The sequence below is a fragment of the Colossoma macropomum genome, unplaced genomic scaffold (assembly GCF_904425465.1).
Source record: "Colossoma macropomum unplaced genomic scaffold, Colossoma_macropomum, whole genome shotgun sequence".
In the NCBI taxonomy this organism is placed as follows: Eukaryota; Metazoa; Chordata; class Actinopteri; order Characiformes; family Serrasalmidae; genus Colossoma; species Colossoma macropomum.
In genome coordinates, this window is record NW_023494808.1 from 7196019 (window position 1) to 7222788 (window position 26770).

At 36.7% G+C, this 26770-nt stretch overlaps 1 protein-coding gene across 1 annotated transcript; it reads left to right on the plus strand.

The window, feature by feature from the left end:
• On the plus strand, positions 1 to 26770 carry LOC118797791. Its single transcript, XM_036557058.1, has 22 exons — positions 1 to 88; positions 891 to 944; positions 3959 to 4114; positions 4231 to 4584; positions 6327 to 6461; positions 9205 to 9236; positions 9505 to 9582; positions 9699 to 9885; positions 11531 to 11644; positions 11738 to 11919; positions 13047 to 13205; positions 18439 to 18516; positions 18626 to 18800; positions 19001 to 19114; positions 19758 to 19939; positions 21325 to 21483; positions 23268 to 23474; positions 23678 to 23910; positions 24002 to 24068; positions 25029 to 25120; positions 25217 to 25379; positions 26650 to 26770. The coding sequence occupies exons 1-22, from the start codon at positions 70 to 72 to the stop codon at positions 26764 to 26766; spliced, it is 3057 nt and encodes a 1018-aa protein (XP_036412951.1). The 5' UTR covers positions 1 to 69; the 3' UTR covers positions 26767 to 26770.

The following is a 26770-nucleotide window of genomic DNA, read 5'->3' on the forward strand; positions in this document are numbered from 1 at the left end:
TGTTCTAGTGCACTCAGCTGGATGCTTCTTCACTGCCACATTCTTCTGTTTAGACCACACTGAAGAGAGATGAGCTCCTTTCTGCCCTGTGAGTACTTTTTCTCTGAGCTAATCTCATCATTTTCTCAAGAAATATAACACTTTTATGCTTCGTGTCATTTAACTGAACTCATACAAGTATTGTTTATAATTCACATGCTAATTGATAATTGGTAATATTTCTGGCACAGTGTTACATGGCATAGTTCTGCCATTTTTACTCTTTTCAAAATTTTCAGATTTTTACCTTTTACCATTTCATCACATATGCTGTGATTGACCGTTCAGTTCATTGCTATATCATTGCTGTTGCAAGAAAACATTGTATCTCCATTTTTGTTCATTTTTCATTTTTTAATACTTTGAAAATACTGGATGCTGTTAATACCTTGTCGAAATTTTATGATAAATTGACCAATAGAAATGGTCCAAAATGACTTATAAAATCTTGTTGCATTGACTATAATGAAAGTGTATAATGAATGATGATGTTTTGTCTGGCACGGAGTGAAAATTAGATGCAAAATCAGTGAACAAAGATGCGTGCTTCTGAACTGTTATCAACTCCATCAATATGCAAAGTTCCATGCAAAAAATACTATAAATATGTAACTTGTTGCTAAGAAACATGATCTTAAAACATGACATATCTAGTGATCAAATCTACAGTTTTGTGGTTGATGATGATGTTTTGTTGTACCCGCTAGAAGCTATTGTTTTGCAGTCATACATGCATTCTACATTACTCGGCCCATTGAGCTAGTCACTTGTCAGATGTGGTAAGTTAATATCTGACCTTAATATATGCTTGTGTAGATTAATAACTATTAATACCTGTGTTTCTTCACCAGGCATCATTGCATTCCTACTAACTACAATCACAAATGGTGCTGCTGAACTTTACTGTAAGTAAACTACAAATCAATGTACTGGCTATGAAACAGTGGTGGACAAAGTATGCATATGCAATACTTAAGTAAAAGTACAAATATCCTTGGTTCTCGTGCACTGTTAAAAATGAAAGTCAGCTCAACTTAAAATTCTAAGGTAACTGATATCATCTGAATTGAGTCAAAAGTTCTCCCAACTTCTTTAGAAATAAAATCATTAGATAAACAAAACTCAATTTGCATTTTTTACCCAGTTTCCTCATCAGCTGACATTCTTTCCATTATGCAATCAAATCAAACAAATCAAACTCTCCTATTGTGCTTCCAGTCATGGTCAGCTGTGGCTTTGCTGGGCTTCAAACTCACAGTCTCCTGATGTTGGGAGGAATTACTAGACATTGTATGACATGTGAACATGCAGCTTTTCAAAGTTAAAATAAGACATACAATGGTGCTTGAAAGTTTGTGAACTCTTTAGAATCTTCTGTATTTCTGCATAATTTTGACATCATAAAATTTTCACACAAGTGCTAAAAGTAGATAAAGAGAACTAAATATCAAAAATGCTCCTATATTACATATCTTTTACATTTTATTACATATCTATTACACATATTACACATCTATTACATTTTGCAGTGTGTTTGAATTTGTCTGTGAATAAGGGGTTGTCCAAATGTAAAGCGCTGCTTTAATGTTTTAGTTTTGACTTTCTAAAGAAGGCACATTGTTTAGTGTACTGCACTGAAACTGACATATATTACTGATAAATCCTACACTGATGTACATTGGAATGGTGAATACACACACATGACCTACATGCAGTAATGTAGTGGTGTCTAGATAAGTGGGTATACTGTGCCTTCTCAGGGCCCCCTACTCCAAAATGTGTGTATCTGTCCACACTCCATGAACACCCACCATTTTTCCATATACTCCATGATTGAAGCACCAAATCTGGGCAAAAATTATTGAGCAAAAAAGAAACACCGATATAAACTTATGTATAGTAGTATACTATAAGGCATTGTAATATTATGAAAATAATATTGTTATTTGAATTTATGATATAATTATTACTTCCAACATTCATATAACAAGCCGTGATAAGGTCCTACACTATTGACCTTTATAAGCTTACTGCTAACTAGCTAGTTTTATAAACTCCATTTGCAGAAAAGTTGGGACATTTTGTAAAATGCAACAATAACAAGAATCTGTGATTTTTTAATTCTCTTAAGAATTAATTCTCTTTTCTTGGCTGACCAACTTAATGGAATTTTGTAAATCTAATCGAATTTTGATTAGGATGCCTGCAACACACTTAAAAAAGTTGTGACAGGGCCAAAATGTATAGAATATTCCATTCACACCGTTTTGAGGGATTCTACACTAAGGAGGTGAATTGGTAAAAAGAGGGGGTTTTAAAACCCCTCTACTCAGCTCTCGTCACCTCTGCTGTGTTAATGCAGTGACATTGCATTCTCCTCAAACTTGTGACTTGTTTGATCCCTGCACATGGTCTCTTTGTTTTCATTTATTTTCAAAATGTTCTGCACTTGGGTTCAACTTCACTCATCTCTAATAGGTAGCTCGCTCAAGTGAACACTTGTCCTCTAACCAAAGGGCCTGAGTTCAAATCCACTTCGAAGTATGTTACCACATTACAGCTACTGTGTTAAATATAGCCACATCAATAATAAACTTAACCCCTTACAATTCTAGGCTTATTACACTATAATAAGGCTTATTATTCAGTAACTAAAAGGAAACCAATGCATACAAACCCAGCTGAGTCAATATTTCTTAAATTATAAGAATGTGTGGTAGATATTTGGATGATTTGCCAAGTCCTGGCCAAGTGAAGGGTAAATGAGCCCATGTCTCCTGAGTACTAATACTCTATGCTAAAAGAAGCAATCCTGACAAAGCTTGTTTTGATATAATAGTAGAAAGAATAAGAGTACATTTTATTCATAGACTGCTTTTTAAATGACTCAGTGATGTTTGCATAAAACAAGAGAAAATAAGTTAAACATATTGTGGCAATTTGACTTTTTTATTGTTTTCTTTTATTTAAAATTATGGCAAATTTTAACCATACAGAAATTATATTTACATACAAAATTTTCAGCTCAGGAATACTTTAGAAAACCAAAATTACATAACAAATGCTGCTGCTTCTTTAAGAAATGTAACTTGAAGCAGAAATGCCATTGAGTTCTCTGGGTCCAAGCTAATCTCAGATGGTCTCAGATGGTCTCAAAGACAGTGTAAATATGTGCTTTGGTCAGATAAGTCAATATTTTGGCTTGTTTTTGGGAAAAACGGATGTTGAGTCCTCTGTGACAAAGAAACCATCCAGAATTTTTCAGTGAAAATCTGTCATGGTATCGGGGTACATCAGTGACCATGGAATGGATGACTTGCAGATATATTAAAGATACCATTGTTGCACAGGCATATCTTGGGATTTTAGAGAGACATATGCTGCCATTAAGATGACATCTTTTCCTAAGATGTCCTGGCTTTTTTCAGCAAGACAATGCCAGGCATTTCTGCATTTGTTATAACAGCATGACTTTGAAAACCCAGAGTGCATGTGCTTTACTGGCCTGCCTGCAGTCCAGATCTGTCTCCTATTGAAAATGTTTGGTGCATTATGAAGAGGAAAATCAGACAACAATGACCACAGACTGATGAGCAGCTGAAGTCTTGTTTTAAGCAGAAATGGGCAAAATTTTCACTTTCACTGCAAACGACAACAGTTCCCAAAAGATTGAAAAGGATAATTAAAAGAAAAGGATTTTTGTACGTGTCACATGCTTCAAATTCTAAATTTCTTTAGATTTATAAAATATAATTAAGTTGGTCAGTGGAAACATTGGAATTTTTTTGTACTTTTGTCAGTTAAATAAAGGTTTAAGAGAGTTAACAAATAGCAGAATTTTTTTATTATTGCTCTCTTTGTGTGTATAAGCTTCTTTTTGCATGCTTCTAATATGAACGTATTGTTTGTATATCCTTAGACAATGTCACGGTTAACGGGACTCGATGTGTATTTCCCTTCTTTTATAAAGGAAATTATTACAATACTTGTGTTAGTTTTTATGACCCTAAACCATGGTGCAGCACGACTGCTAACTATACCAGAGATAGACAGTGGGGAGAATGCCTTGATTATGGTAACGTCTACCACCTTTTCTTATAAATAACATTTTAAATTGTATTGTAATTTATTTGCATATTGAATTATATAAAGTGTATAATTGTGACATCATTAATTTTGTCTTATTCTCAGATGTTTGCCTGAGCCACTACGTGCTGAGTGATCCATGGCGTAATATTGGCTTTAGCACCACTTCTTTCCCTGGGGGACCAAAGAATGATCTTGACCTGAAGGAGGGGTGGTACAGATTCACTGGTATTGGAGGAGATCGTATGGTCTACTCTTGCCCCAATACCAACTCTACCCCAACACTTTCCTCCCTCTTTTCCAATAGCAGCAGTTCAACACAATTTCAACTGTATACATGTGATGTACTTTACTGGAGTACTGGTGTCAAATGTGCTCAGCAGAGCATTACCTCTCTGGACTGTGGCGGAGGGCTAATCCTCTACTATCTTGTCCCAACCAATGGATTGTATGCCTCACGTAAGTACCTTTACAATCCTGAGGTACTGTTTTTAAAAAAGTAGACTTGGAGAAGACCTGTACACACACCAGTAGATTATACCAAGTAACTCTATTAGGGCCATGTTAAAACAGACCCCAATATTGGCACCATAGACTGACCACTACTGCAGTACTTGCTTCTTGCTGTCAGGAGAAATATGGCCTGGTGCAGCATGGTGACTACAGCGTGGTGACTGCAAAAACAATTAAACCTCTCAGGCATCAACACAGTTTGGTTATCAAGCAGTAATTGAAACTAATGGAAATATGCATATATTGATACTTTGGGATATGCCAATCCATTTACTTTCCATTCCTAAGTCTCTTGTTAGCAGATGTCCCACTTTCCATGAGTAAATCATGACATACATTTTAAAATTTAAAGTAGCAATTGATAAGTTTGCAATAATAAACTTAACCCCTTACAATTCTAGGCTTATTACACCATAATAAGGCTTATTATTCAGTAACTAAATGGAAACCAATGCATAAAAACCCAGCTGAGTCAATATTTCTTAAATTATAAGAATGTGTGGTAGATATCTGGATGATTTGCCAAGTCCTGGCCAAGTGAAGGGTAAATGAGCCCGTGTCTCCTGAGTACTGATACTCTATGCTAAAAGAAGCAATCCTGACAAAGCTTGTTTTGATATAAGAGTAGAAAGAATAAGAGTACATTTTATGTATAGACTGCTTTTTAAATGACTCAGTGATGTTTACATAAAACAAGAGAAAATAAGTTAAACATATTGTGGCAATTTGACTTTTTTACTGTTTTCTTTATTTAAAATGATGGCAAACTTTAACCATACAGAATTTACATTTACATACATTTCTGCAATTTTTCACAATTTTTAAACCTCTATTTCTGAACAACCAGAAAGGCATCAGGTCTTTCAGTAAACACTTAAGTCCTGGGTGTCATGACTTCCAGAAAAAAATTGTCGATAATAGTAATAATCTATCACATATTTCACTAATAATATTACTAAAACTGAAAACCAATCACAGTATGTCAATCTAATAGAAATAAAAACACTTTTGGACTGTACATATCAAACATTATAGCACACTATTTGCTACCCAGAACCATGGAAGTAACTTTGTTGGTGACACTTTATTTTAAGTGGTCATTTGCAGATGATTAATAAACTCTCAACAGATTATCAGTAACACATGAACAACATATCAGTGAGGTAGCAGTAGCAAAGCATCTGAATACATTGAAGCAGATACCTTGTAGATGTACTGTTGAAATGTTACTTAAATTAAGTAGATGTGTTGTTAATATATTATGTCCATTATGCAAAACCTAACCTTACCCAGGCTTACCTAAAACCTAACCCTCTCCTTAACCTCAGCCCAAAACCTAATCCTAATCCTGGCCCTAATCCTAATCTTAACCTCAACCCAAAACCTAATCCTAACCCTCATAAATTTTTGACATGTTACTGAGAGTCCGTTGAGAGTTTGTTTCATTTAAGAAGGACCTATCAAAATAAAGTGTCACCACTTTATTATTTAAAGCAGCATCATGTGGCCATTAATGCACATGGGAATCATACATCGAACAAAAGGTGAATGCATCTAACAGACACTTCAAATTCAGTACACTTATCATTCAGAATCTATAGTGTTAGTGTAGGATGGTGTGAGATGGTGGACAATGTAAGGTAAGCTCAGTAACATTTGTTTGGTGTGTTCGTTTAATTTCTCCACAGGCCATTCATCCTGCAGTAATTCATCCTGTGGTGAGTACGCAAAGTGTGGTCTCCCTTATGGCAGCTGTGTGTGTAAGTCTGGACTCTCCATACCTGAAGGCTACCTGCCCACAGAAGACTCATATGGATGTACAGGTGCTGGTTATTTTTACTTCATATTCTATGCTTTACTAAACATGCTTCAAATAAGATTGTCTAATATAGCTTAATATACAGGGGCTGTTGCAAGAAAAGGCCTTCTGGACAATTTTGATTGATTTACCAATTTAATGCTAGCCAGCCATGCAAGCATATTTAGTGAGGCCATGGATTGCAGATCGGGCAAAACCAAAGAAAACAAGTTGGAAAGGAGGTTTAATGTAACTATTCAGATGCAGCATCTTGTTTCAGCCTCAAATGAAGGTAATTGAGGCATAACATATCTCTCATGATAGGTGGAAAATCTGGCTTGCGAGCCTAAATGCTGTTCAACCGTGATGCCTTTTTTTTCTGTTCAAATGGTAACAGTGTATTATTGCCAATGTATGGTCACATTATGTAGCTCTACAAGCTGGTAAACTGTAGAGAGGTGAACTGCGTAGACAGGAGCAGGAGATATCTCGCTAACGTTACAACATTACACATAGATAAATGTTTTATCTTAACATTTTAGGCCCAAATAAAACACTTTTTTTTTTTTGCTTTTGCCGACTCAGTAGAGATACTCATGGTGAAGATATCTCTCTGTAACTTAGTTTAAAGTTAGGTAAAACCTAATCTGGTTAACTCGCTAATGATTTATCCTGTGTTGTTGTCTTAAAGCAGAGTTTGATTCATACTTTTAAAACCCTGAGTTGAATTAACAGTTTAATGGTTGTCAATTATGATTTTCCAATACACTGACATGCCAAAAGTCATGGGACAGGAACTAGTATGGTGTAGAATCCCCTCTACCCTGGTAAACTCCACATGTCATTGATTAGACAAGTGGACGGAAGACATCTGGAGGGATGCTGAGCCATGCTGTCTGGATATGCCTACCTCCTGTATGTACAGGATCTCTGGTGTGAATGGACCTCTCCACCACATCCCATAAATGCTCAATTGGGGTAAACGTGCTGGCCACATCATTCATTAGAACTCTCCAGAATGTTCCTCAAACCAGTTCTGGACAACTTGGGCCTGATGGCACAGTGCATTATCCTGCTGGAGTATCTCATCATTGTAGGAGTACATGAAGTCCATGAAGGGCTGCAAATGGCCACCATGCAGTGAAATGGTCATTGTTTAGGCAGACAAGTGGACCCAACCCATGCCATGAGAACACAACCAACACCAGTATGGAACCACCACCAGCCTGCACAGTGCCTTGTTGACAACTGGAGCCCATGGCTTCATGGGGTCTGCATCATACACAAAGCCTACCATCAGCCTGAAACTATTGGTAATTTGACTCATTAGACCACATCACATGTTGCCAGTCCTCTAGGGTCCAGTTAGCAACCTTGTAAGCTCAGGGGAGGCGCGGTGTCTAGTCTCTTTGTGTTAACAGAGGCACTCTGGTGGGTCTTCTGCTCCCATATCCCATGGAAACAAAGAACGCTGCACTGACCTGCGGGGTATGCATGTGGGGCCTCCTGCATTAAATGTGGATGTGATTTCTGCCAGAGTCACTTGTCTGTTCACAAAAACAATTCTAGCCAGACACCGCCAGTCACGATCATTAACCCCTCCTTGGTGGCCACTACACTGTCCGCTATGGGTGGTAATGCCTTCCATTACGTATTCCCAGTTCACATGTGACAATGTGGATCGTGGAATGTTAAATTCAGAAATGGAATTTCCCATCCATCCGGCACCCAGTATCATATCTCATTCGAACTGCGATAATTCATGTCACCTTGCCATGAACATGTTAGCTAGTGTTCAACCTCACTCACAAGATAACACCTCACAACTTAAACAAGTGCGGGCATTCCCAATCAATTTACATACCATTATACCATGTCAGTGAATATACCTAATGTTAAAATGAAATTAACATGGTTGGTCTATCAAACAAGTAAAGATGTTTATGCTTTACTCCACTATGGGGAAACAGCTTTTAGAAAAATCCAATTTATAGCCCATCTTATACATTGCTACTAACTGAAAGAACATGCTTTCACTGTGACAGGTGGAAATAGGAAACTCAAACTATATCCCTGTAGTACATGTGTCACGTTAGGACAAACGAAGAGGCCGGACTCATGTGCAAGTCCTTGTATTTATTGAAAATACGAAAGAAAACAAATCCATTAAGGTGACTAAACAAAGAATGCTAATACACAAAAAATACTTAAACAGAAAGAAAACAAAAAAAGGAATAAAGTAAATAAGAAAACAAACAGGAGATAACAACACAGGGGCAGACAAACCAAAACAAGAAGTATGCAACTAGGGGTATATGTTATTTGTATATATGGAGCTAATGAGAGAGTGGGGCTATAAACTACACACAGGTGTTACAGATGATAAGGAGGAAGGACAAAGGGAGGAGACAAAGAGCAAAACAATAAGAAAAGCACATGGCAAGAACACACAGTGGAAGGTGAGCAAAGGCAGGCACAAACAGAACCAAGGAAAGACAAGGGCAGGACAGGATTTGACAAAATGTAATGAGCATATTATGTCAAAAATGACATAATATTGTATATACACAGGTTTTTCATTGACATTCATAAATTCTCACTGTGACATGACACTCCACACTAACTTTTCTCCCACCAAAATCAGTGGTAAATGATTTTACTCATCTTGTGCTAGCATCAGAATTTATTAGTAAAGTTTTTGTATTCCAGAAATGGTTGTTTCTCTATGTTCAGGCATTCAGAATTAAATATGCATAACTCTTTTCCAGAACTTATTATCAAACAAAGTGATGAATGTAAGGTAAGCATGAAGGATTTGGGACAGTCTATTAAATATTCAAAAAAGTGTTAAAGTCTTTTAATTGCTATAATTTAAAGTATTATTATTATTATTATTATTATTAATATTAGTCCTGGGGTGTATTTCACAAAGCAGGATTTCTTGGCTAGCCTGATAACTTATGCAAAACTTAAGTTATCCAGCTTACTGAGAAATTCTGCTTTGTGAAATATCCCCCAGCCTATGATGTTATTTGTTTATTTATTTGTTTGTTTTTTATTTGCTTTAGACACAGTTTAATGCAGGCTGTGCAGAGGACGTCCTGAAACAGTTTCAGAACAGCACGGCTACAGTGATTTCAGAGAATGTGAGGAACACTTTCTGCATTCATTTCATTATTGTGCATTAACGTGCATTGTTCATTAAATGACGTGACTCATCATTTGAATGAGTTCATCAATCAATTGTGTCTTTCTTGTTTAGGTTGTAGTAGAGTATCTGAAAAAGGTGCAGACCTCTACAAATATCCTGAAAATTGCAACTACTGACCAAACTAAGCTGGTGTCTTATGGGAAATCTGTGCTTAATGCCACTGAAAAACTGCTGTCCATGCTAGTGATGAACACACCAGCAGATTACTCCCTCACCAACATGTCTCTGGAGACTTTAGGTACAAACACACCATGAAATGTATGGGTGAACTGCATACCATTACATGTCCATCACTGGAAGAAAGGGAAAGGTCATTCCACATCGACTCACATCTGTAATTTTCCAGATGTTAGTTACTTTTGAAAATACAGTGCCATATAATCCTACAAAATTTGTACCTGTGAAGCCATTTTGAACATGATGTAGCTTCAAATTTAGAAATATAGAAAACATCATAAAACCTTAAATTTTGCAAAAATGATTTTGAAAATGAACACACTTTTACATTTCAAAGATGAGTGCAAAGTTTTATATGATCCTCTTTTTATTCATTAACATGACTTACATTTCTGACATGAAAACAGTTCATTACAGCAAAATATTATTCTCCATGATAGGTTTATACCAGTTAATATTTCAGCTCAGCTCATTTTCAAACAGTTAAACTCAATATTTAACTTCATACTCATAACTCTTAAATTGTAAAACTTGAAATATTAAAAGCATTTACTTGTTACTAGTTACTAGTTACAATTAATCAATTCGTAATATTTATGATTCAGTTGTTTAAAACGTATTTGCAGTCTTTCTACTTTGAGACTTTTCCCTAATGCTAAGTTAATCATTATTAATAGTTTGCGTGGTATGTACCAAATCAGCCACTTCGCATCTTTGTTTCTACACGCAGTCCATTTTATCAGCTCCACTTACTATATAGGTGCACTTCATAGTTCTACAGTTACAGACTGTAGTCCATCTGTTTCTCTACATGCATGCTTTGCCCATTTTACCCTGTTCTTCAGTGGTCAGGACCCCCACAGGACCACCACAGAGCAGGTACTATTTGGTGGTGGATCATTCTCAGCACTGCAATGACATGGTGGTGTGTTAGTGTGTGTTGTGCTGGTGCATGGATCAGACACAGCAGTGCTGCTGGAGTTAAACACTGTGTCCACTGTCTGTCCACTCTATTAGACATTCCTATCTTGTTGGTCCACCTTGTAGATGTAGAAAGTCAGAGATGCTGGTCATCTTCTAGTCAGTCCTTCATCAGTGGTCACAGGACACTGCCCTCAGGACACTGCTGGCTGGATGTTTTTGGTTCTCAGTCCAGCAGTGACACTGAGGGGTTTAAAAACTCCAGCAGCACTGCTGGGTCTGATCCACTCAGACCAGCACAACACACACTAACACACCACCACCATGTCAGTGTCAGTGCAGTGCTGAGAATGATCCACCACCCAAATAATTTACTTAGTATGCTTAAAAAGTGTTGATATTGCTTAAATTATTTGTATGTCAATTAACTGTCAAGTAAACAGTTAGTTATTAAAATAGCAGCACATACTCATTTATATACTCATTAGCCATCATTAACAAACTGTTAAATAGTGATTAAGTTGCAATTTGGGCAGGCCTGATATTATAAAGTGCTACCATTTTTTCCTGGAAATTCATGATGTGACTGGGCATGCCATGAGTGAAATCCATGATGTGACTGGACATGCCATGAGTGAGTTGGTGTGAAATGACTCACATTAATGTTTTCTATAATCAACATATGTAAATTTCTGTATAGTTTTGTTCTGCATTGTGTGGAAATGTACTGTGTTTAAATAAATTACTTTATAATAAATTACTCATTTGCAATTTATGCTTATCAGAGGTTCAAGTACTTGTGATTGGACCTAAGGCTTCCATCAAAACTACTCCACAACTTATCATAAACAACGCTTCCTTGGATATTGATCTCACTGAGATTTCAAAGAACAATAATGGTATAATGGAAATCTTTGCATGCTTGTGTTTTGTTTTGTTTTATCATATCCACATTTGTATTTGTTTTAGTGATGAATGTTTTTGTGTTTCAGGATCAGCCGCTGTGGCTTTCATAAGCTACAGCAACTTGTCCGGCATGCTGAGCCCCAGCCTGTTCAATTCAAAGCAGGACACAGAGAAAACCATGATGTCCTCTGTGGTGTCAGCAACACTGCTCAAAACCATCAACACACAGCTCACCAAACCAGTCAACTTCACCCTGAAACACACTGCAGTGAGTTACAAAAGTATTTGTCTATATCAAAGGTCGGCAACATGCAGCTCTGGAGCCGCATGTGGCTTCTTCACTGCCCTGTTGTAGCTCCGTAGCGTAATTCACTTTTTTAGGTAACAATAAAATCCTCCTTTGCAGTACAATAAAGCTCTGCTGCTCATTCTAACACAGTTTTAACAATAAATGGTCTTAAACGATGGAGTATAATATATAACTGCTAATTCAACCTTGAAGGCTTGCACGCAGACTGCTGGTCACCATAGCAAAACAGACAACAATCTTGCCTAGCCAGTAGCTAATGAAAAGGCAAAGAGAAAGATTTAAGATGAACATCGATAATTTGAAGACGAACTGACTTATTTGCATTTATAATCCCTCCAGCTGGTTTTCTGATAAGTTTAATCTGCAACGAGAAGCTGCCAAACACTAAAAAGACACTAAGATGTGGAACAAGACAATTCGGACAGTAAGCTGGCGAATTAGAAGCTGACTTCAGCCTCGTAAAAAAATTAATATTAGAAGACATTTGACAAGAAACTATTCCACTTTTGGAAAAGTTTCCTGCCAGAGATGTGAGAAAACCAGCTATAGCTGAGCTAAAGCTTATAGCAGAATGTCTGCATTTAAATATATTTTTTTAGCCTATATTAGCACATTAGCACATGCTGAGATATTTACAGCCAAGGTGGTAAAATAGACATAAAAGGTTGTGGCTCCCAAGGTGGTTTGTTTTTGCTGGAAGGACAAAATGGCTATTCTTAACATTTGGGTTGCGAACCCTGATCTATTTGTAACAATTACATCTTTTTTTTTCTTTTACATAAAATATCTAGAACATGCATATACAGGCATTTCAGTACTGTTTGAATGCAATCAAAAGTGAAAGCATACTGCTCAGATGGGCAGGATGTGGGGTTATTTGTGCAATATGATGCTGCCTGGAATAGGCACTTGAACTACAACTCAAGTCCAATTCCTGGTTTCCATTGGACAGAGGAATGAATTACAAAATGAACCATTATCATACAAAATAGTGTGATTCATTGCCAATAACTACATCCTACTGAATTTAAGACTGACTTCTGTTCAAAGCTGTAAATATTTATTTATTTATTTATGTATTTTAGGAGCTTAAGCCTAATGGAAACCTCTCCTGCGTGTATTGGAAGGACACCGAATGGGTTGTAGACGGCTGTCAGACTTCTCAAATTATCCCCAATGGGACCTACACTGTGTGCTCCTGTGTTCACCTGTCAACCTTCAGTCTCATCATGGAAACCAGAAAAGTAAGGATGCCAAAAAAGATATGTGGTGCATAGTATAACAGAACGTCTTGGGCCTCAGTTATATAAGATTTGTAGGCATAGATTTTACCTTAAAATGGGTGTGCATGAAAATTCACTTTTAAGTAAGGATTTATGAAACAGGATTTCGACATGAAAAAGATTGACACACATTTCCAACCTGTTGTGAAAACCTTTTTGAAAGGATCAGGTAGACAAAACTAATTACTGTGGGAGAACAACTACCTTCACCCATACCCTGCACTTTTAAAAATGATGGTTCTGAAAGGGTTATTTAGTAAACAAAATGGTTATACATAGAACCATGAATATTCAATGAACCCTTTTTTTGATTAAAGAGTTCTTTGTATCATTAAATAGTTTATCAGACTGATGAAGAATGTGCTGTTGAAGGTTATACATAAAACCTTTTTGAAAAGGGTTTTATATATAGCACCTGAAAGCGTCCTTCCATTGTTATGATGTCAAGCCTTTTGGTTCTATGTAGAACCCTTTTCAAAATGTTATATGATTCTGCATAGAAAAACACCTTCTCCATCACTCTGAAGAACCATTTAACAATGCTAAGAACCCTTTAATCACACAAAGGGTTCTTTGAGTGTTTATGGTTCTAAATAGAACGATTTTCTTTCCTATAGAACCCTTGAAGAACCATATTTTTTAAGTGTGTGCATTTACCTCACTAGACATCTAGCCTACATTATTAAACTCAAGCATGTATTAAGCTGAAAAATGCATTAGAATAACTATGAATGATAGTTAACACCAGCACCAGTTATCTTACCAGCAGATACCTTGTGTGGCTTTGCTGAAGGGAGATGAACAATGAGCTCTTTACAGTTAAAAAAAAGACAGAGTAAGTGGAGTCAATACTATTTTATATAATGGATTATGGTACAATGATATTCCCTAACTACACTGTTAAAAATAAAGGTTCTGTGTAGGTACATTTTTCACTCATCAAGGTACAAACAATATAAATGTAGGATCAAAGGTATTATAATGGTTTTTAGGTCCAATTGTGTTCCTTAAATAAGTTTTTCCAGGTGAAAAGTTCGTATTTGTACCTTTTCATGACCGAATGTTTTAAGACAGAACAGTAAAATAAAAAGCCTGGAGACGAGACGGGGTGTGTGGAGTCAATACAATTTAGAAAATATAATTTCAGTGGATTATGGTACAGTTATGTTCCCTGACTAAAGGTACTGAGATGTACCCTTGAGGGTACCACCCCAGTGACAAGAGAGTGCTCCAGGGAGAGTTTAGTACCATTTTTGGTAACACTTTATTTGAGTGGTCCATTGTAGATGATTAATAAACTGTTAACAGATTATCAGTAACACAACAACAACATATCAGCGTAGTAGCAATAGAGTGTATTCAGATACTTCAATCTTGTAGATGTTCTCTTGATACATTACTTACATTAAGTAGATGTATTGTTACTATGTTGTTTCCATTATGCAAAACCTAACCTTACCCAACACTTAACCCTAACCCTGGCCCTAATCCCAGCCCTAACCGTAACCTAAACCCAAAACCTAATCTTAATCCTCATGTTTTTGATATGTTCCTGAGTCTGTTGACTGTTTGTTTCACCTTAAAGGACTACTCAAAATAAAGTGTCACCCCATTTTTTCTGAGAGTGCTACAATGATGTTAACTAAAAACACTAAAAACTACAGAAAAACAGAAACGGAGTCAAATCCAGTCCACCTAGCAAAAGTACCAAAGGGAATCCAAAAGGGTGCAAAGTCCAAGAGTTCAGATACAACTCTAAATAAACCATAAATCCAGTAAATGAGGAGATACAAGGCTCAGTATACAGACACATGGGCAATACTTCGCAGACAGCATGTAATGGGATGGGTCTTATAAATTGGATTGTCATAAGATTTTTTAAAATCAAGTTGGGATCTAAAGCTTACATTCCTCACTGAACTAAACTAAGACAGTAGCATGCAGCTGTATTTGATAGGCAGATGCCTACGTGTGATCCCTATGCCAACCAGTGTGCAATCTGTGTGATCTGTAAACGTGCTTCCAATAGAAATAATCCGAATAATATTTCCATTGCAAATCATGTAAAATTTGAATTTTGAACTTGTTACACTTTGCTGTCTTTTTCTCTTTCAAAGGGCAAACAAGGCTATTGCAAGTAATCGGCACAGCATACTATTCACTAATAACTCTTAACATTAGTAGGTCACTAATTACTCATTATTTATACATTTATTAAGTTTTCATTAAGTATTAGTTATTATGTTAACTGATTATGTGCTTAATTTAATTTCAGCTGATGTGTAGATATCTTGTAGTGTGATTAGCTTATACACTGTTAGAAACAAAGGTTCTGTGCAGATACAATTTTCGTTCATCAAGGTACAAACAATGTAAATATTCCCTCAAAGGTACAACAGCGGGTTTAAGGTCCAATTGTGTATTTAAGTACGTTTTTTTTTTTCCAGGTGAAAAGTACGTATTTGTATCTTTTCATAACCTAATGTTTTAATACAGAACAGCTTAGAAAATATCATTTCAATGGATTATTGTTCAGTTATGTTCCCTGACTAAAGGTACTGAGATGAACCCTTGAGGATCCCACCCCAGTGACAGTTTAGTACCTTTATTTCTCAGAGTGTATAATGCTGGCACAGATATAAAGTAGCAAAGCCAAGCTGCTTCACTGGTGCTGGTGTGGTTTGTTTGTTTGTTTGTTTGTTTGTTTGTTTGTTTGTTTTTGGCTATGGTGCTGCTCGCGTGTCTATTGACTAATGTCACATGAAGTTTTGTGGTCGAAGTGGGTGGATGTGGGCGTTTAATAATCAAGCCCATGCAGACCTCAATCATATGCAAAAGGTATTGTCAGAAATGCGTCACAGTCTTTATTCAACATTCAAGTCTCTGACAGTCTCAGCGTAGATAAAGGTTTAAGAAGAGAATATTTAAAAGAACAAAACTAAAAACTAAATTTAAAACTAAATTTTAAAAGTTTGGTAGGGAAAAAATATAGCAAACTAAGAGTGAGCTCATCTCACTCGAAATTCAGAAATTCATCACACTGAAATTTGGCCTTAGGGCTTTGAGGTGTGTTCATAGTCGTAGCACTGCAAGTCACATCTGTAACTCAAACTAAGCTAAAGGTTCAGGGGACATTTCTCACGTATGTAGTCTTCAACCTTCACACCTTGTTCACATCCATATTAGTGGTAAACACAACATAACATCAGCTAACAGTAAAGATTCATAATGCCTTGCAAAATCCATTATCCCTTGTCATGAAATCCCTTGAAACACATTCTAGTCACACATAAATTTGAACAAAAAATAAATAAATAAACCAACCACCAACCAACTAACAAACAAACAAACAAACAAACGACAGCTGTGTATGAAATCTCAAAATAGCTTGGATGGTCGATCACATGATGTAACAGTAGTCCAGCAACAACCTGCTCTATTCTCCAGTTTGCTGAACTATTTTCAATGGTTTCAGCGGAGACCGAATAACCAGTGTATGTACATTTATTAAGTTAAATGTTAAATTAATCATTGCTACTCTTGAAGAACAATTTTCTTCTTCCTCTTCTACCTTCTTCACGCATTTTCCCCAGACTTGATGTGAAGATTGCAGGACAGAACAATTGCATCTGTTTACATGATAATAAATCCAATTTGCACATAACAAACCCAATAGTTATGTATAGTTCTGTAAATATGCAGCCAACACTTTCAGCTAACTAACCTTCTGCCTGACTAGCAAGTCACAGTTGGCTCATCAAACGCATAGCCTATTTAAATAATTCTGTGGAGATGCCAGATACACCACCAACATATTACTGAAAATTAAGACCATAGCACCAAAATGTGGCAAAAAGGTGAATATCAATATAGAAACTATATGCAAAATGTTGAATGATATTCAGTTAATGTGGCTGTTTTATTATGTGCTAAGGAAATTTTACATTTGGATTTTCTATCATTCCTCCTCCGAATTTTCCATTGGAAGGTCTAAACTCAACCCGATTAAACCTATTTCTGCTAGTCATTTCACTTCATCTAACTAAATATAATTACGTTCTCGGCACAAACAGAATTTTATTACATTAAGTGCATATAAATTGGCTTAATAATATTACTAAAAGTTCCTTCCCCTTTTCAGTGTCTAACAGATACATACATTCTTCTATATGGATAGAAGAATAGAAATGATATAAATACCATGCAAAAGACAGCTGACATTTTTCATCAAGTTTTTCATGTTCAGTTGAGCAAGAAGGTCAACATTTGACTACAACATGAGATAAAAAAAAAGTTTGTCATTTGAACCTCAAAAAAAAGATAATGTGACAATAAGCAATTTAATTTAATTCAACTCAAATAAATACACAGAATGAAATAACCATCAAAAGTTTAGTTTAGATAAACAAATGTGATATGGCATCAATCAATCCTTTTTGAAGGGACAGAAAGACTTAAGTGAAAACAGATTTTTGGTAACAATTTACTTGAATATATAACACATTTATAACATTCTACATAAACACTTCATAACATATTCATGACTGTTCAATTTAACATTTATAGTATACATTTAAGTATACATGTTTTACGTGATATTTATATGGACTACTATGCCATTTAACACACTCATTTTTTAATTTGAAATAATATTTTAATAAACTTTCATAATAAAATAATAAACTTTTTTCATAATAAAATAATAAACTTTTTTCATAATAAAATGATAAACTTTCAGTAAAATGCTTCATTTCTAGACAGCCAAAATAAAAATGCCCTTGATGTATCTCTTTGGACATTAACTGCATTGACAGTTGTTTCATGTACACTACTAACTTCTTTTTAACTATTTGTTTTTTTCTGTGTTTTCTGTGTTTACAACCAAAGAGGTAAAACAAAGTTATTTTTTATGCTGACTGTCCAGAAAAGAGGTGTTTCACTGAAAATAATACTTTTTAAAAACAAAAAATGAAAACTTTTATTTTGAAAAATATCTCTCAGTGAAATGACATAGTAGTCCACATTAGTATCATGTAAAACATTTGTACTTTAGAAATGTTGATTTAAACATTCATGAACATGTTATGAAGTGTTTATTCAAGATGTTATGAATGTGTTGTGTAGACCCTTCAAGTAAAGTGTTACCGATTTTTTAATGTGTGAATCAATAAAGTCACCTTGTGTTTTTCTCTAGGTTTATTTTACAGCAAACTCTGGGGGGGATCTTCTGACAGAGATTCTCAACAGTACCTTCACAGTATTGCCAAAATATGTGAGGAGCTCTTGCTTCATTGATTTCCTAAATACATAGTGCTTTGATTGACAACGTGGCTGCTTGTTTAGATATCTAGTCATGTTAATCTCTCTTTTGTAATTGGCAGGTTGTGGTTGACATTTTGACAAAAGTGATGAATGATAGTGTGATAAATGGAGCACCTAACCAAAACAATGTGGAGCATGTTAATTCTATATTGGCTGCCACTGAGAAACTGGTGTCTGCACTGGTGACGTATACAGCAACCTACAACATCACACCCATAACTCTCCCAAATTTAGGTAAATAAATACAAAACTATAAAAGTCATTGGTAATACATTGTTTGCTATATTGCTCTGCAGACCTCACTGAGGAGTTACCTCATCCTCGAATGTAACACATTTGAACCATTGAATTAGTCTGACTCGTCTGATTTTCTAATTTCATTTTTGTATATGTATTTATTTATTTATTCATTTATTTCATTTTCAATCTGTCAGAGGTTCAGATATTCATGGTCGGACCTAACGCCTCCTTGACAAAAATCCCTCCACTCAACACAAGTACAGCTTACTTGGATATTGATCTCATTGAGATTGCAAAGAAGAACAAAGGTATAGTCAAATCTTGTGTATGTGCAAAAATATTTTTGTTATATTATTTCCTGTTCTTCAATGGTCAGGGCCCCCAATGGGACCACCACAGAGTAGGTACTATTTTGGTGATGGCTCATTCTCAGCACTGCAGTAACACTGACGTGCTGGCGTGTAAGTGTGTGTTGCGCTGGTGCGAGCAGATCAGACACAGCAGTGCTGCTGGAGTTTTTAAAACACCTCAGTGTCACTGCTGAACTGAGACTAGTCCACCAACCAAAAATATCCAGCCAACAGAGTCCTGTGGGCAGCGTCCTGTGACCACTGATGAAGGACTAGAGGATGAGCAACACAAACTGTGCAGCAGCAGATGAGCTATCGTCTCTGACTTTACATCTACAAGGTGGACCGACAAGGTAGGAGTGTCTAATAGAGTGGACAGTGAGTGGACACAGTGATTAAAAACTCCAGCAGCACTGCTGTGTCTGATCCACTCGTACCAGCACAACACACACTAACACACCACCAGGTCAGTGTCACTGTAGTGCTGAGAATGATCCACCACCAAATAATACCTGCTCTGTATTGGTGCTGGGGCCTGACCATTGACCATTATCTATAATTCGCCATGCTTAAGCCTTTTGTTTATTGCTTTGGGCTTCAGGATCAGCTGCTGTGGCCTTCATGAGCTACACCAATGTTACAAACATGCTGGATGCCAACTTATTCCCAACAGCTGAAAACACTCAGAAAACCATGATGTCCACTGTGGTGTCTGCCACTCTGATGAAAACCAACAACACACAGCTCGACACACCGGTCAACTTCACCCTGAAACACACTGGAGTGAGTTACTGAATTTCTAATAAAAGCTAAAAGTTCAATCACAAAGGCTGTTTTGAGAATTGCATGACGTAACAAGCAGTAAGTCACCGTCTTCACAGTCTTGGGGATCCACATGACACACATACATCATGTGAAATGCCAAGAAATGGTAACATTATGGTTACAAATTGTACTGCTATTTTAAAAAAGATGGTTCTTCAAGGGTTCTTTAGTGAAGAATGTGGTTCTATCTAGAACCTTAAACACTCAAGCAACCCTTTGCATGACTAAAGGTGTCTTTGCTTCATGAAAACATTCTTCAGCTTGATAGAATGTGCTCATTATGGTTCTATATGGGGTTCTATACAAGACAAAAAAAAGTTCTGGTATTGTGATGTCAAGCTTGTAGCAATAGAAGAACACTTTTTTGGTGCAATATAGAGCCATTTTGAAAAAGGTTCTATACAAAACCACCCACAACACCATCTCCATCAAACTGAAGAACCATTTCATGATGCAAAGAACCTTTTTTGCTTGAGGTTGCTTGAGTGTTCATGGTGCTACATAGAACCACTTTCTTTACTAAAGAACCATTGAAAAACCATCTTTTTAAGTGTGTAACCTAAATATTACATGCTGATGTTTTCAGTGTTGTTAAATAATAAGTTAGTTATTGATGTGGTAACTAGTTGGCCATAAAATAATAATGGTGTAATAAAGGTAACAGATTTTAAAAATTAACCATAATAAATGTGATTTTTCCAGTTGATGAAAAATAATTAATTGGTAATTATTAATGTAAAATACTAATAAACAATTAATCAGTCTTTATAGCTGTTTTACAGATTTTTCCAGCTCTCACAGCATAATATCTGCTTAAAAACAGACTCTCCCAGTTCTTTCAAGTCATTATAGGGTTTTATAATATTAGGCTTTTCATCCCATAAACATTGATGTAGATCTGCTGAATTTGTTATCAGTGCTGTAAAATGACTCCTTTACTGCATTATAATCACACATGGTTGTTCTATTAACTTTATATGTAGGCCCACCTACAGGCATAGAAATCAGTTCAGTTAATTAAATTGGTTCACAGCACATATATTTATATCACATGTCTATCTTTCTTAATTCAATGTATTATTTCTTAATAGCTAGAAAATTATTTAAAATTTTTTTGGTTTGTTCAACTTCAATTACAATTATTTACTTCACTTGTTACTGTAACAGTTAAGTTATTATCCAGGAACAGCCTGAAAATGAGCATGTACAGTAATTTTTAGGTTAGTACAATATATTGCCCTGATATTATCATATAGTTACCCACTTATTATTGATATGTGAAGTGCTACCAAAGATTATAGATGAAATAAAAACCATAGCTCAATTTTTTTCCCTTTGACTAGGAGATTAAACCTGATGCTAATCTCTCCTGTGTGTACTGGAGTAACACCAAATGGACTGTAGATGGCTGTTACCTCCTCCAGTCCAACAGCAGCCACTCTGTGTGCTCCTGTGTTCACCTGTCAACCTTCGCCCTCATCATGCAGACTAAACCACCCAAGGTAGGAGAGAGAAAGTCCAAGGAGAGATATATATTACACTGTATGATTGATTGATCCCATTCGTGGACTACCTGTTCTAGATTTCCAGGCTATACATTATTTCAGTAGAGAATTTCCTTTCAGAATGCTGTGTAGTGTGGGACTAGGAGTAATTTCTGCTGGACAAACCAAGCTTTAGTGTTACTGGGTGGCAGGGAGGCAGACTCAAGTGCAGAGAGGAAAACCTGTGAGAAAGGGTCTTAAATGAATTTATTGAGGTGATGGAGTGTGAATTTGGTGATTGTGCACATTGGAGTTGAGGTGGCTCAGAGTCAGGCTTGAACTTTGCACAGGCAAAGATGGGAAAAACACCTCAATGAATGGAAAATAAAAAAAGGCGGGAAAAAGGCAAACAAAGGGGACGTTGAATGCAGCGCACTCAAACAAAGGTTGAAATAGAAAAGTGAAATAAAAGATAATCAGAAAACAAACAAAAAAAAACACTTCCTCTGTAATTATGAGAGGAAGGTCGACTTTATGTTTCACCTGTTTGACTTTGAGGAGCAAACACCTTTTGTATGGCTTGGAGTCATTTATCTTTTGGTTTTTAAGTAGTTTTGGAGCAATTTCTCTCTTTACTTTTCTCAGCCGTCTTTCCTTTTCTTTTCTTTTTCCTTTCCTTTTTGTTTAAATACCCACCTGGGCTAAGTACCATACTGGTCACCCCTCCACAAAGGTGTGACAAAGGGCTGCTGTTTGCCACAGCCTTAAGTAGCGGAGTCCATAGGTGTGCCAGGTAGGTAACAGCTGTTCCATCTTGTCTTTGTTGTTCCATTTAATGGATGGAACCAAAAGACACTCTTTCTGGCAACTTGTTGGGCTGGGTATCTTATGGATTCAAACCTTAGCCCAGACATTCCCAGAGTATTGGTCATTGTCTGAAAAAGTTTAATGTTTGTAGCATTTTACCAGATAAGAAGGCTTCCATGATCAACGAAATTTTATTGCTGGAATAACTTCAGGCACCTGAACTGGCCATTCTTTCAGAATTGGTGCTGAAATGGTATCTCAACAAGGACTTCCTGACTACACCAACCTCTTTGATCCTGATCTTCCGAAGCATTCCAAGACTACATTCTACACAAATACAAGACCTTCAGCAAGCTCAGAAGAAGCTCACATCCGTTAATATTGGATTACATTGGGGTCTGCCTTCCAGTGCACCACAGAATAAAGCCAGATCTCCAGTTCCACCTTTCCTGCCTATAGCTCAGTATGAGCTGTGGTCTGAACTTACAAAATGAAGTCATTAAATAATTAAAATTTGGGAAGAAGACCAAGGAAAAAAGCAAAATAAAGTAGGCTCTCATCTTCATGTCATCCTCTTTGTTTCCACCTGCTCTCAGTTCCTGAGTGACGGGAATCCAGCTTCCAGTACACAGCAGAAACCAACCAGAACTCCAGTCTAGGCTTCTCCGGGTTCCCCTATCTGTGCCTCAAGCAAAGTTTGAAGTCTGCACCCGAACTTGTGTTGATGTATCAGATAGATTTGGCAAATTCTATAGTTCTACTTTCTAGTAAATCAACAGAACAGAATCCTGAGATTAGGGGGCAAACAGTACTTTCGTTACTGGTAATTCTGCTTTAGTTCTGGAGAATGTCACTTATCGTATATGCTTCTACAAGTTACTACAAATGTCTAAAACACTTTGTCTTAACAAAAAACTTCATAGTACATTTTGGAACTTGTAGGCATGTCAAAGCAATTAGGAAAAGAACATTTCTGATGGTTCATTGATTTCCAGGATGACTCTTCCTTGGAGCTGTTCAACACAGTGGCCGTGGTAGTAGGTCTGGTGTTCCTGAGTTTGGCCCTCTTGACTTTTGCCCTTTGTCGACGAATCCTGAGAGTGAATAACGATGCTCGGATCAACTTGTGCATCAGCCTGTTTCTGGCTCACTTTCTGTTCCTGCTCACACAGAGTTTCTTGCAGTACATTCGGACTAATAAGGTGAAAATAACTGTTTTCATTCTGTTTAATCTCCTCATCTCAAGAAAAAAAATATATTAATGATGATAAGATTATAATTAAGGATAAGTTCATAAATTACATTCCATGGATGATGAAGTAGAACTTGAATGCCAACAAGAGTGTTTTTTGTATTTTACACACACTCTCTCTCTCTCTCTCTCTCTCTCTCTCTCTCTCCACAGTTGGTATGTGCAGTGCTGGCAGGTGTTCTGCACTTCCTCTTTCTCTCTGCTTTTGTGTGGATGTTCATTGAAGCTGTGCTGCTCTTCGTTTCCGTGAAGAACCTCAAAAAGATCAGATCAAAGCAGAAGGAGGTGCTTAGCTGGAAATATCTGCTAGTGATTGGATACGTCATTCCTCTGACTGTGGTGGGCGTGTCTGTTGGACTGTTTCCAAATGGATACGGCAGTGAACAGTGAGTGTGGAGAGCAGTCAGGGTTTCATTAGATTAGAATATGCCTGTTTAAAGCTTATGTTCTAGTGTTATGTTGCTTTCCTCTGTGCAGGTGCTGGATTAAGACAGACAGGGACTTTGTGTGGAGTTTTCTGGGTCCTGTATGTTTAATTCTTACAGTAAGTTCTGATATATCCATCCTACAGTATGTTCTAGTACACTAAGCCTGGATAAGTTGAATTTACTTAAAAAAAATTGGGAAACCGGTTGCCTTAAAAAAAAATCAAGTAATGTGTAATGAAAACTTGAGTTAGAATAACTATAATTTTTGGGTTAACCTTTACTGTGAACATGGTCACTGACTAACACAAATGCCCACTCATCAGCAAAGAGAATGATAACCTTTACTCTTAGCCAACAACACAATGTAAGGCAGCTGAGTAAAGCATATATACAAAACATTCGCCTGAGGAAAGGCAGCCTGGGTGGAATGAAAGCACACTGACGAACACTCAATATGCAAATAGATGGAGCCAGGAGCCAATGGGAAAGAAATATGTGTTTTATCTGATAAAATTGTGTTAACAAAACAAACATGTAACTGTATTTTACAGCTTAATTAGCTTCACTCAGTTTCACACATTTGTTCAGCAACTTTAATGAGAAAGAAACAATTAAAACCAACAGAAATGTCATCATTTTTTGAATATGGGGTTTCAAAGTTGCCATAGCAACAGACTAAACTAAACAGCAAAAAGTTAATTCAACTCAAAAATGCCATTTGGGTGTACAAAATCATCAAAAATGTTCCCTTAACTTAAAATTGTTGAGCAATGTGTGGGATATACTGAGTTTTATGTACAACTGACTTAATTTATTTGAGTTAAAACAAAATGCGGGTTTACAGTGTAGTGCATTAAGAAAAAAATGCATTCAGAATATTTACACAGTCACTAATACTGTTATATAGAATTAGGTTGTTGTAATTCTATCACATTTTACTGGCTCAGAGTTGGTCAAAATGTTGATCACAAAACATGAAATATGAAGACATGACTTAACAGGGCACCATGATGACTTACTGAATAACACTTAGGTTTAGATTATTTTTATTCACTGAATATTCACCCTATTTGCAGGTCAACCTGATCCTCTTTATCGTCATCATCATCACTCTCAGATCTGCCCTGGCAGGACGGAACAGTGAACATTCCCAAATCAAACAAATGAGGTAACAAACACCCTATTTGACACTTAAATAGGTTCTTGTGTTACAATTGTAACACTAAAGGCAACTCTCTTTCTCTCTCTCTCTCTCTCTCTCTAGAGTTCTTGTCTTTAAAACTTTGATTCAGATTGTCATCCTCGGTTGTCCCTGGATTCTGGGGTTCTTCATAGATGGTAGCAAGATGTTGATGATTGTCTTCCTGTTCCTCAACTCCCAGCAGGGCACCTTTATCTTCCTGGTCCACTGTGTCTTCAACCAAGAGGTCAGTCATCACCTGTTGCACCTGAGAGTCAAAGAAAATTTATTTTACTGAGCAATATCTGACCTGTTTGACTGAAAGACTTACTTTGTTGACTAGTATCTGGACTACAGAATTTTAAGTGCATGCTTTTTCATTTGTTAATCAAAAGCACGTCCAGTAAATCGGAGTGGAATCTGAGTGCTGTATGATTAGCTCAAATACAACAACCAATGAGAAATCAATTGATATGTCATGTGTTTCCTTTTTTATTCAAAGGATGGTTGCCACTTTGAAAAAATCATACATTTGCATTCATTTGTTATTAATTTCCTTCTACTGATGTGTTCAGGAAGACTGTTTAGAATAATTAGCTTTGTGGAGTGACGAATCACGCTTCTCTATCTGTCAGTCTTATGGACGAGTCTGGGAAAACGTTACCTGCCTGACTGCATTGTGCCAACTGTAAAGTTTGGAGGAGGGGGGATAATGATATGGGGTTGTTTTTAGGGGTTGGCCATGACCCCTTAGTTCCAGTGAAGGGAAATCTTAATGCTTCAGCAGACCAAGACATTTTGGACATTTGTATGCTTCCAACGTTGTGGGAACAGTTTAGGGAAGAACCTTTTCTGTTCCAGCATGACTGAGCCCCAGTGCACAGAGCATGGTCTATAAAGGCATGACAGGGTGAATTTGGTGTGGAAGAACTTCACTGTCCCTCACAGAGCCCTGACCTCAACCCCATCAAACACCTTTGGTATGAACTAGAATGGAGATTGTGAGCCTGCATCAGTGTCTGACCTCACAAATGATCTTCTGGATGAGTGAACAAAATTCCCCACAGACTCTCTCCAACATCTTGTAGAAAGCTTCCCAGAAGAGTGGAAGCTGTTATAGCTTCCAAGGATGGACGAACTCCATTTTAATGGTTACAAGAATTAACTAGAGTCTAGGTGTACCTACATTAAGTTGTCATTTTAAACCAAACCACTTTTGCAATTTTGCATTATTACTTCAACAGTCATCACCAACCATTCCCATTTCTGTTTATATCCATGTTCAATTTTGGCCAGATGTTGTTGACATTGAGATCAAAGTGCAACCAGTTGTCTGGAGACCTGTTGCACTGTTATTGAACATTTGATGGAAGAACATTATTGCACTGTTAATGAACATTTGATTGTCTGGAAGAAAGTCAGTTAATTAGGGTTAATGTTGTTCAATTTGAGTACTGCCCCTCTGTTCTAGTCTTGATGTCCAGTCAACCTGTACTCTCATTATGTTATGCTTCCAGGTCAGACAGCAATACAGGAAGTGGATGAATGCATCTCGCTTTTTCTTCAAAAAAGTGGCTATAACAAGCACCCAGACAAGGCAGAGTGGATCTCCATCACATTCACGTTTAAATTAAAGCT

Coding starts and splice junctions, on each gene's coding strand:
- LOC118797791 (XM_036557058.1), top strand. Junction 9,237..9,504: donor AACAAAGTGATGAATGTAAG/GTAAGCATGAAG, acceptor TATTTGCTTTAG/ACACAGTTTAATGCAGGCTG. Junction 19,940..21,324: donor TCACCCTGAAACACACTGGA/GTGAGTTACTGA, acceptor CCCTTTGACTAG/GAGATTAAACCTGATGCTAA.